The following is a 12,108-nucleotide window of genomic DNA, read 5'->3' on the forward strand; positions in this document are numbered from 1 at the left end:
ATTTGGTTTTGTTTGTTACATGAAAGTACCTTCCTGAAAAGATCTATATACATTAGGATAAAATCCAAGTAAACACATTTCAAATAGTAATCACACCCCAATTAAAAAGAAAACCTGTTATTTATTTTGTATATACTGTGTTCTAGGCATAGTCTAACTACTTTTTATTCTTATAGCTGGTTTGTGATAGAGGAATTGTTGTTAAAATGTCACCATAGAATTGATTTGACAAGGTGGAGTTTACTTAGCTTTTAAGTGGCCTTAACTAAATTCTGAACCCAGTCCTTTTCTCTGGACTCCTATACTCAATAACGAGTCAGTACATGATTCTCCTTCTGTACAGTGAATGGCAGATATATCTCACAATTCAAGAATCGTAAGCCTTTAAGAAGTATTAATTTCAGACCGAAGTTTCAACAATGCTCCTCTGATTATTGAAATCATAAGAATCAGATGATTATTTTTCTACATGAAGCATCACCTCACTCCCATGTCAGTTCTTTCCGAACAAAACTAATAATTGTTATGCTGATTTCTATTTAAGTTTTTGCTTCATTTTGCTGTTATAAACAGGCCATTGGAGCTATTTGTTTTTTAACAGGTTAACTCATCAAATGGTTTCCTCAGTTACCATGTTTAGTACTAGAAGAGTGTCTAAAACTTTGCTCATTGCATGAAGACTATCTGAGGCTAGATTTTAACCTGCATAAAATTTGAAACCAAGCCAGGCACAGCAGCACACATCTGTAGTCTCAATACTTGAGAAGTAGAAGCAGGAAGATTGCTAACAACAACAACAAAAATCCCATCTCAGACAAGGCTACACAGAGGAACTTTGTTTCAGATGGAACAAACAACATAAAGAGGTCACTGGAGGCATTTATAGAACTGATGGAATACCATTTGTGCAAGGGTTGAGACACTGCTGAAAACTCGTGATAACTCCACAGTGCGGTGGTCTTTTGCACTGCTCTCCTCACTGTTCTCTCCCCATCCCATCCTTGGACAGTCTTTCTGTCTCCTCTTTTTCTTGCTCTGCTGTGATCCCTAATGAAATACATTTCAGGAAGCCTACCGTTTGGATACATGACAAGTGTATAATTGGCAAGAACAGCTGGGTCCTCTTGGCAATTCATTCTCTATGTTGGCTTCTTTTCTCATTCCTTACTACATCAGACTTCTCTCCTGTTTCTACTTTGTTGGACTATGACTCTGAGAATCCCTTAGGTTTTTCATTTCAATTTTTTTCCTTTTTTTTTTTTTAAATGAATATTTTCCTCATTTTCTAAGGTATTCTTCAGAAATCATCCTGTTTTATTCCTTATTCTTAGGAGCTACTACTGGGTCTTCTTGTCTGATTATAAAGGTCTCATTCCTGAAAACACAGAACAACTAACTGTAGCAGCCATTGATGCTCTTATTAATCAATTTTTTCTTTTACTTTTTTGCTTCCTGACATAAACTAGAATTAATTTTAATGATCTTTTCATTCTTGTTTTACAATTTAAAAGTTAAATTTTCTAAAGATGGTAATGAGAATTTGAGCACAAGGATTTTTTGCTTATGGGTTTAAGTACAAATAGATCAAACTTCACATAACTGTTTTCTTCTTTTTGTCTATGGATTGGTGGGTATGTTTATGAGTGCTATGTTAAAACACAAGAAGTACATTCAAGAATCATCTAAGAGTGTTTATGGCTATGACTCCCTTCAGGGATTAAACTAATGTGTTCTGTCTTGAGAGAAGTATTCCCAGGATGGCTGTTTTATATAGTAAGCCTGTTCTGGCCAATGGGATTTAAGCTTTCCTATCAGGGACCTTCATTTTTTTGTTGTTTTGTTGTTTCACTTTATAAAGGTTGTGACCCAAGTCTAAGTCCCTGTTTCTAGGGTTGGACAGGGGTTAATTACCTAACCTTTCTGTTCAGGTCATTTTATCACTTTCATTACTTATAATTGTAACATTATTGCCACTTGTAGCAATGGGGCATACTCTAGGATAGAAACACAGAGAATGCTTTTATTTATTTTTGTTTTCTTTAAATTTTTCTACTTTAAAATTATTTTATTGGTGTATATGTATGGATGTCTGAGCTACATGTGTGTCTGTGAATCATGTGTGTGTGGTGCCCTTGGAAGTCAGAAGAAGGGTTTGCATCTCCTAGACCTAGGGTTACAGATAGTTGTGAGCCATCACGTAAGTGATTGATATTGATCCCAGTTTTTTTGGAACAGCCAATGTGATATTCCTACTGACATTAGCTAAATTTGCCCCGTCTCATTGTTCATCTGTATGCAGGAACCTTTCCTCCCTTTTTTCATTTTAGTATAACAAACATGATACACTTCTGGGGTTCTGTGACTTCTCCAACTGAGACCCCAGACCACCTGATCCCAGCTCTTCTCTGTGTTACTCTGTATGTGCCTTATCCTGTCTTCATTCCCTTGTGACCCCAAGTCAGGGTTCTGGAAGCCATGCATAAGTCTTTTGTTGCTATATGACACAATATTGTGATGATGTGTTCATGACACTTTTATTAACTAAATTTATATCATACTTATAACATGTAACAGGTTAATTAGAAGAAAACAACAATATGACACTTTTATTAACTAAATTTATATCTCTTACAAGCCACTTTAAGGATGTAATGGTATGATCACCCACCCCAAGAGTAATGGTGAACATACGTAGAACACATAACAGGTTACTTAGAAGAAAACACCAATATTCTGTAACCAAAGTTTATGTGGCATGGGAACTTGAACAAACAAAGCAACAAGGAAAGCCATTTGTCTTAATTCTTAGGCTTTATAAAGATGCCAGCAAATAGAAGAGTACGTCTTCTAGCACTATCTGCTTAGATTCATCTTGGTTTTTCTGGGTAGCATTTCTTCCTTTAAGGCAGTGTCAGTGACCATTTTAGACTCATGGTTGGCCAAGGGGAAAAAACCTCTGAGCACAAGACATTCTACCTGCTGTATCTCACTGCAAGAGACAAAGTGGAGACTAAAGACAGGAGAAGAGAAATCCAGAGACATCTACCCCCTGCACACCCCCACCCCGTAATTCAGATTATAGGCATGTCAAGGACAGTACCTGAGCCCTAACACACTGTAACTCAAATTCAATACCAATTAGCATCCAAGTAATTGCAACACTTGTTGCATTTTGAGGCATATGTTTCTCTTATACTTTTAAGGCATATACAATTGCATTCTAATATAAATATGAACATATTCTGTCTTGAGCAATTTTTTAATTTTTCCTTCATTGAATCTAGTTGAATATATTATGAATGGAAAGTTAATAACAAATGACTGTATCTTATTCCTATAATGTACATCTTTAATTTAAATATAACTTAAGTATAGAGTATACATAGTTAAATATGATGAAAGTTATGTTTAAAATAATCACTCTTTTAAAACCCCAAATTAAAAATGCCTATGATACAGTCTGGTTAATTTTATCAGTTTCCCAAATTTCTAGCAGGCTGTTGGAAAGTACTTAGCACTATTTGGACCAAAGATAGATTTCAAAACACCCCCGCATTTGCTACAGACTTCTAAGGGAGGTGGTATATTGTTCAGAGTGCCTGAAACTAAAAGTGCAAAGGAACCAAGAGTCAAGATCCCCTGAATACCCTTGAAATGCTTAGTGAGTTTTCTAGTTTCCTTTTTTTTTTTTTTTATAGTAGATCATGCAGCCCAGCTAGTAACTTGTCAATTAAACAATAAGAGAATATCTTTTAAGGTTAAAATTACAGAATCATCAGATATGAAGATTGGAGTGTAACAGAATGGTAACAGAGTGTGTCATAACTGCAGCACCTTTGCACTTGGGCTTGGTCTAGTTTATCATCACTGTGCTCTTGGGTTCAATCATGACTCACAGCATCAGTGTGCTCATTCTGTCTCTTTAGTCACAGCTTTCTGTTCCCTGTAAGGATCTGCTGGGTGGCGTGGAGTAATTTCCTTCTCTGTCTGAGCAAGGAGCTCATGATTTTCCTCTAAGCATTCTACCTTTGTTTGTTTGTCCTGTATATTTATTCTCTGTGTATCTCTGTGTCAGCCTCTCTGTCTCTGTCTGTCTGTCTGTACCTCTCTCTTTCTCTGTGTTTGTGTACATGTGCATATGCTCTTGTGTGACAGCCCACATGTTCACAATATATGTGCACAGGTAACAGGGTAATAGGAATCAATTCTTTCCTTCCACCACGTGAGTTAAGGGAGCAAACTCAAGTCTTCAGACTTGGTGTTAAATGTCTAATGCCTTTACCAGCTGAACAAGTTTACTAACTTCCACTCTTGAGTAGTTTTAAGGAAACAAAGTTGTTTAATATATGAGGCTAGAAAGAAATGGTTATAGTAAATAATTGAAGACATTTATTTTTTTCTACAAAAGATAAATATGGCAGATAAAATACATTAATCAGTAAATAGTCAAGAAGTGCTTGGTTGGTTCCATTCTTAGGTGGGTCTGTTTAATTATGTCTTCAGGTAAAATACAAGTCATTTAGTTAACAATTAAACATAAACACATTTTTGGAATATATTGCTCACATTTTATGTATTTGGAGCTCCAGACTAAGATTTACAATAAATAAACTGATTACATTGGTCTCTATCTATATATTAAGGATATCTACTAGCAGAACATGTCTCTCTAGGCATTGAAAGAAAGATTCACAATAAAGCCCAACAGTAAACTAATTTCTCAAAAGATGAACCTTCTTTCTTTATAAGGCTCTGTTTAATATTCAGCTTGATTTTGATTCACTTTTACTGTAGTCTCTAACATTTAAATATATGTAAATGGTAAATGGAGGTTTAAGGGTGTTTGTTCTTTCCAGCAAGTGTTATCAGTCAAGTTGTACTGATGCATTAGTTAAGCAGTTAGGTTAGCTATTATGTACCCTTTCACAATAACGCTACGAGTGATACTGGTGTATTAGCATTTTTCTAAGTAGTGCAAAAATAGTATTCAGAGTAGTAACAAAACAAATAACAATGCAAACAAACAGACATGAAGGGCAGAAAGCGACTTGCCCATGCCGCTTACCACCCTCACTCATTTAGAGCTGGCAGCCTCTGGAATCAGCAGGTTCCTACACGCGCTGGGCAAAGCAGGGCGCAGTGCAGGGCCAGGGCGTGCCCACCTGCAAACTGCTGGTTGTCTGCAAACACCTTGTGAGTTCCAGGGAAGGCTCTGGAGATGTCTGTCTCAGACTGTTCAACTCAAAGCTTTAGACAGGATGCTGCCAGCGTCCAGAAGGTTTTCACTGTGTCAGCAACTTCACTTTACAGAGCTAGCCGGTGGAGGACCGAGGAAACCCCTCCAGCCATACGCTGGCCAGAAGCCACCGCTGCCCTAGAGCACCTTTTGTCCTGACCATTGAGTAGTGACAGCTATACCAGGAGATCAGGGGCACTGTGATCCCTGCTTTTAGAGGCCACCTCCCGCCCTGGGCGCCCAGCCCTGAGCCAGCGGCTTTAAGTTTACAAGGCAGAGACGTGCCCCTCGCCTCCTCGCGGTGAACAGACTCGCCCAGGCTCCCAGGCTCCGCCCACCCCGCTGGTTGCTTAGTTCTCTCTCTCTCTCTCTCTCTCTCTCTCTCTCTCTCTCTCTCTCTCTCTCTCTCTCTCTCTCTCTCTCTCTCTCTCTCTCTCTCTCTCTCTCTCTCCTATCCCTGCACTCAACGGAGCGCAGAGACCGCCCACCCCGCTGGGAGCTTAGTTCTCTCTCTCTCTCTCTCTCTCTCTCTCTCTCTCTCTCTCTCTCTCTCTCTCTCTCTCTCTCTCTCTCTCTCTCTCTCTCTCTCTCTCTCTCTCTCTCTCTCTCTCTCTCTCTCTCTCTCTCTCTCTCTCCTATCCCTGCACTCAACGGAGCGCAGAGACCAGCCTTGAAAGACTGTGCGCGGGTGCAGGGAAGCACCCAGGGTCCGCGGCCACGCGATCTCCAAACGACTCGCCGAAGCTGAGCGCCGGCTGGGAATGCGGCCTGAAGAAGAGTCGCGGCGTCCCTGGTGAAGGTCCGGGATTACAAGGTAGGAAGTAGGAAGATGGCCAGGCAAAGTTGATCGGAGCGAGGAGGTGGTTGGCCTGCGCCCTCCGGACTCTGGGAACCGCAGAGCTACTTGGAGTTGACTCCACCGTGCCCCAGGCGCTTTAAGAAGCACCTTTCTGTCGCCCTGAGCGTGCAAACTTGCAAACTTGGTGGAGGTGCCCTGCGCGTCCTGTTGTGTAACCTACCCGCCGGCAGCTGGACCGGGAAGTTGCCCGCCCGTCCTTCAACTTGGATCGGACGCAGCCCCGGGCAAATTTCATGGCCTGCGACAAACGCGCGGCCAGAGCCGGTGTGGGCGAGCCCCCGCGCGCTCTGACCCGTAAGGAACTCCCGCGCACGGTCCCTGCCCCTGGCCCGCGCCTCCGATGCGCGCTGAGCCTCTCACTGCTGCTGCCTGCTCGCGGCGGTCTGCCCTTCATAGTAGCTGCCTGAGTTGGAAAGAAGAGGATGACCGAGGTGCCTTGGTCTGTTGTCCCCAACGGGACGGATGCTGCCTTCCTGGCTGGCTTGGGCTCGCTTTGGGGAAATAGTACAGTCGCCTCAACTGCAGCAGTTTCCTCTTCATTCCGATGTGCCCTGACCAAGACCGGCTTCCAGTTCTACTACCTGCCCGCTGTCTACATCATAGTGTTCATCATAGGCTTCCTTGGCAACAGCGTGGCAATCTGGATGTTCGTTTTCCACATGAAGCCTTGGAGCGGCATCTCAGTGTATATGTTCAATTTGGCTCTGGCTGACTTTTTGTACGTGCTCACCCTACCAGCCCTCATCTTCTACTACTTCAACAAGACTGACTGGATCTTCGGGGATGCTATGTGCAAGCTGCAGAGATTCATCTTCCACGTAAACCTCTATGGCAGCATCTTGTTCCTCACCTGCATTAGTGCTCACAGGTACAGTGGTGTGGTGTATCCACTCAAGTCTCTCGGCAGGCTCAAGAAAAAGAATGCCATTTATGTCAGCATGCTGGTATGGCTCATTGTGGTTGTGGCCATTTCCCCAATTCTCTTCTACTCTGGTACTGGTATTCGGAAAAACAAAACTGTCACATGCTATGACACCACATCAGATGAGTACCTGCGAAGTTATTTCATTTACAGTATGTGCACGACTGTGGCCATGTTCTGCATCCCCTTGGTGCTGATCCTGGGCTGTTATGGATTAATTGTTAGAGCTTTGATTTACAAAGACCTGGACAACTCTCCTCTCCGGAGGAAATCCATTTACCTGGTGATAATTGTCTTGACGGTGTTTGCTGTGTCTTACATCCCTTTCCATGTGATGAAAACGATGAATTTGCGGGCACGGCTAGATTTCCAGACCCCAGAAATGTGTGATTTCAACGACAGGGTTTATGCCACTTATCAGGTAACAAGAGGTCTAGCAAGTCTCAACAGCTGTGTGGACCCCATTCTTTATTTCTTGGCTGGAGATACCTTCAGAAGGAGACTGTCCCGAGCCACCAGGAAAGCTTCCCGGAGGAGTGAGGCCAATTTACAATCCAAGAGTGAAGAAATGACTCTCAATATTTTATCCGAGTTCAAGCTGAATGGAGACACAAGTTTGTGAAGGCACAAGATCCAACCTCCTCAGTTTTGTAACATGGTAGGATCCTCATAGAACCAGATGCTTTTTTCTCTAAGTTCCTAGCAATATTAGAGCATACTCCAAACAAGAAAGTAAAAAAAAAAAAAAAAAAAAAAAAAAAAAAAAAAAAAAAAATGCATCAATTTGATGTACACATCCACATTTAGCTTTTTGTTCTCTGCTGTGAGCTTCTTTTTTACTGACTAGAAGTATGTGTAATAAAATAGTACTACTAGATAAACATGCCCCCTTTCTCTTTTTCAATTCACAGATTTTTTTTTCTGTTTAAAGTGTGTGTGTGTGCATGTGTAGCAGAGCAATTTTGATATTAAGATTTTCTCCAAGAAAACTGGCCAATGGAACTTGAATCTGATTTGTTTAGCCTGTGTTGCTGTGAATAACTATTGGCCCCAACAAAGTAAAATCTATATTTTGGAAAACAATTTGGCATAGTATAATGACATACTGGTCAGTCCATTGAATGAGCAGATGCATGAGGCACAGACATTTTTTTCAGTTCCTCAGAAGCATACATGGTGGCCTGATAATATCTTTGGGGAACTGAATAGAAAAATAAAATCAATGGACTAGGAAAATGAACATTTCCAGTTATTTCTGGAAAACTGATTTGTAAACATCACTTCTTTAATATTTGGTGGTGGGAGGCAGTGGATATTATAATATTGGCAACATACATTCAAAATAATGAAGTGCAAGTGTTTTTCCGATAAATGCTGTGGACTGTTAGGCTTCCTGGGATACAAAGTTCTCACTTGCACCACTGCTGTGTATTGTCTTAGGATTCTGTGTTCCAAGACAAGTGCTCACTCACTTCTGTGAGAACAATTTTGAGAAATGCCAGTTAAACTTCAGATTAAGGGGGAAGGCAGCAGTGGAGCACACTGTGGGGAGTGGGCAAGACTGTTGATGTTTCAGTGGGCCATGGCTGACAGTGGTTCTCTACAGCAGGAGCTCAGGAGAAGAGTTCAAAAAGAAGGATGTAAAACTAAAAAATAACAGGAGGGTTCTTTCTGTCTCTTCAGAGCTCTTGAAAACAATAGATGCAGAATGAAAGGGGATGAAAGGAAATCACTTAGGTGTGCCAAGATCTTGGAAAGCTGTTATCTTATAACAAGTTGTAACCTTTTAGAAATTTGGGAAATGAGAAACATTTGCAAGGAGAAAATAAAAGAAATTAAAATTTAAGTGCTTCAGTCATGATAAAACTGAAGAGAAGTCCATTACAAGTGTTCATTAGGATACTCATAGTAAAGAGACAGTAGTGTTTTCTAATCTAGACAGTAATGAAATAGTTATAATGTATATTGAATTCTAAAAACAATTTCCAACAAATAACAAATTGCTACATTTATGGTTCTTGAAATGGTCAGATTTAATTTAATTAAAATAATGAGGAATTAAATATTGCAAATCAAGTAATCTAATGTGCAAGGAATTTTAGTTCGGAAAGCTAGTCCTCTCACAGCCACTTTCTGAGTTTGTAAAGAATGGTAGACAGTGCTTTCAAAGTACTCTTTGAGAAAACAACCATTGTACTTAGTAGGATAAATGACATTCAGGATTTCATGTCATTTGTTAAACACATCAGTAACCGGGCATCTGGGAGATCTTTGGAGTGCTTACATTTGCCCAATGTCTTAATACTCACATACATAAAGAAAAGCTGTTTTTAGCCTTACTAAATAGTGGCTCTTCTACACATTTAGTAAAAACAGAGAGGTAAAGAAGCCAACCAAAGATGTTTACTGTGTTTCCAGCTTTTGAGGTTTTTCATTCTCAAGTGGCAAGACTAATGCAACATTTTCTGGTTCACAATCCTATAGAAAAGATCTAAAATACAACTTTATTATATTGACAGTTCAAATATGTTCAGTGGCTCAAAAGTAATTTTGTTAAACTGACCCAAATGCCAGAAACCCATGGCTCAGTGCTCCATCTGTCTGTATCACTTCCTCATTATTTAATACAGTTTTCTCCACTTGAGGCTTAGAATATCAGCCTGGCTTTGGATGCGTGTTAAAGGCATTGTTTCAAATTTCAGAAAATGCTCTTTGGGTTTATAATTGGTTAGAGGACCAAAGTCCTCTTATGTTTCTTGTCATGTTCCTCATTCTGAGGATTGGCCCCAGTGCCTTATGGATACTACTGAGCTATTGCTGCAGCCTCAAAAGTGTTTTTCCTTGGCTTACTACATCATTAATTAAGCAATGATTTGTCAACATAGTAACAAGACTGTCTGTGCCAACTTCTTCCAGGTCACTACAAGTCCCTGAGATGACCTATGCATACACAGGTCCAGAAGAAGCAACACTATTGGCCAAAAGACCAGTTTGTGCCACCTGAGTAGGCATTTTATACAAAAATAGTTATGTTGATGTTTTGTTGAAAGACACTTAAAATTGTGAAATCAACAAGTGACTAAACTTCACACTGCAAAGATGTCTTCATTCCAAGCTCAAGGGTTTGTTTTTCTTGTTGCTATCTGTTATTATTTCTTACAAAGTGCTGTCTTCAACTCTTTGGAGGTTGTTTTGAGCCTGTATTGAACTAAAATGATAAATTAAGAAGAAACTTAGCAAACAAGACAGAATTCAAAATTAAAATCATAATGGGGCCACTGGGAAGACACGTGGAAGACCACTCTTCATGAACAGGAAAGGTGACAGGAAATCATTTATTGATTTTATAGGTGCTGTGCTCAATCTTGAAAAGCAGTGAGAACTATTCAGAATCTGCTTCTATGCTTCCTAGGGCTCTCCAGTCTAGCCCTTGGATAAAGTTCTCATTTTCAACCAACTGTGGTATGGACAGGTTAAAACCTATAAATCTCTGCTTGCTCAGCCAGTACATTAACCAATCTTGATGTGACATATATTAGTACTTAGTAGCAGCTTGAATTCAATTAGGGACAGTACTTAGGTAATGTGATATTAGTCAATATGTATCAGAACCTTTCTTTTATTTGTCAAATGTAATTATTGTAATAGTATTTATTGAAGATGTATATGGGCCTTCAGCTATACATATTTTAAAGCTTCCTTGAGAATGCAACAAACTGGTATAAATTTTATCTATTGCAATGTATAATGTCTAAATGTCATACGTATATTTTACAGTAATATATAATACTAGATAAAATAGAAATTATATTTAAGATTTATTTCCAGATATTAGTATCTTTGAACATTTAAGACCAGATTGTACTTGAATCTGAAAGGATGAAATGTGCTTTATAAAATGCGTTTTAATTTTTACTAGATTTGAATTTGCATGCTTTTCTTTTGTGTGGGGTTCTTGGTATACAGACATGACTTGGTGTTAGATCATTGTAAGAGTTATAACAAGTATAGGGTATTTTAGACATGTGATGTATAATGTACATTATATATATTTATATTATAGAAGGTTCGTGTTGTCATTTCAGAAGGTTTAGAATATTACCCTATGGTCACAGCTCCCACTCCCAAAGGCTAAAGGCTCGTCTCTTATTCAAATTTGATGATTTAGAGGTCTAGTGGGTTGGGTAGTGTGAATATGTGAGAATTTGAAGACAAACGTTTCTGAGAGAATGCTATAAAAGTACAGCTGATAGTTTTCTACTAGATCTTGAAGTTTTACAGTGTATATTCTTCTTTGAGGTGGGTTTAGTTTTAAGTAACACTACCAACAAATTGAGCATTGCTATTGGTTTTAATCCGCTTTCTTCAGGCAGTTGGTAACTTTAATACTAACATTTCAAGTGATAACTATGTTATTTGGCTGCTAAATTCTGTCATTTTTAACATTAAGGTGACTTTATGTTACATATCAAAATTTGTACATTTGAGTTTATGTTGTTTTAGTGCTTTTGCAAGAAAAATTTTATTTTTATAATATCTGTGATTTCCATGTAACCAATTGAAGGAGATTTCTTTGTGGTTACTATTGCGTGGTATGAACAGTGTTACTTGGCATTTTGAGCTTCTCAGGTTTATCTCATCAGTGGTAGCTTAACAAACTCTGGATTGATTGTGTATAACTGTTTTTGTATTAAATGAGGTTCACAGACCTTAAAAGCACAAAAGCACAGTACTGTTTGACTCTAGGGTTCGGAAGAATTGCCCATATTTCTGTGACTTTGCTCTCTATCTCTTTTGTGTGTGTGTGTGTGTGTGTGTGTGTGTGTGTGTGTGTGTGTGTGTGTGTGTGTATGTGTGGGTGTGTGTGTAAGCCTGCATACTGGGGGGTGTCTCCCAGGAATGGCAGCCAACCTTGTATCTGCTATTTATAATAACACCAGAGCTTCATAATTGTGGTCATTAGAATTGTACTTATAGAAAATTAAAACTGAGAATGATTCAATAAAACTATGAAACATGGTGATGGTGTCTGTATTATTAGACTGTTCTTGCTCAAATGTTTTGCCACATTTTAACATACAAGGCAAGATG

At 39.3% G+C, this 12,108-nt stretch overlaps 1 protein-coding gene across 1 annotated transcript; it reads left to right on the plus strand.

Annotated features, from left to right (window-relative positions):
* The first annotated feature begins 5,898 nt into the window (after window positions 1-5,898).
* On the plus strand, window positions 5,899-11,872 carry P2RY1 (purinergic receptor P2Y1). Its single transcript, XM_080929144.1, has 2 exons — window positions 5,899-7,675; window positions 9,934-11,872. The coding sequence occupies exon 1, from the start codon at window positions 6,518-6,520 to the stop codon at window positions 7,637-7,639; it is 1,122 nt and encodes a 373-aa protein (XP_080785270.1). The 5' UTR covers window positions 5,899-6,517; the 3' UTR covers window positions 7,640-7,675; window positions 9,934-11,872.
* The last annotated feature ends 236 nt before the right edge of the window (window positions 11,873-12,108 follow it).

Source organism: Micromys minutus (genome assembly GCF_963924665.1).
Source record: "Micromys minutus genome assembly, chromosome: 15".
Taxonomy (NCBI): domain Eukaryota; kingdom Metazoa; phylum Chordata; class Mammalia; order Rodentia; family Muridae; genus Micromys; species Micromys minutus.

Excerpts from the sequence above, each read along its gene's own strand:
- P2RY1 (XM_080929144.1), top strand. The coding sequence starts at position 6,518 with ATGACCGAGGTGCCTTGGTCTGTTGTCCCCAACGGGACGGATGCTGCC.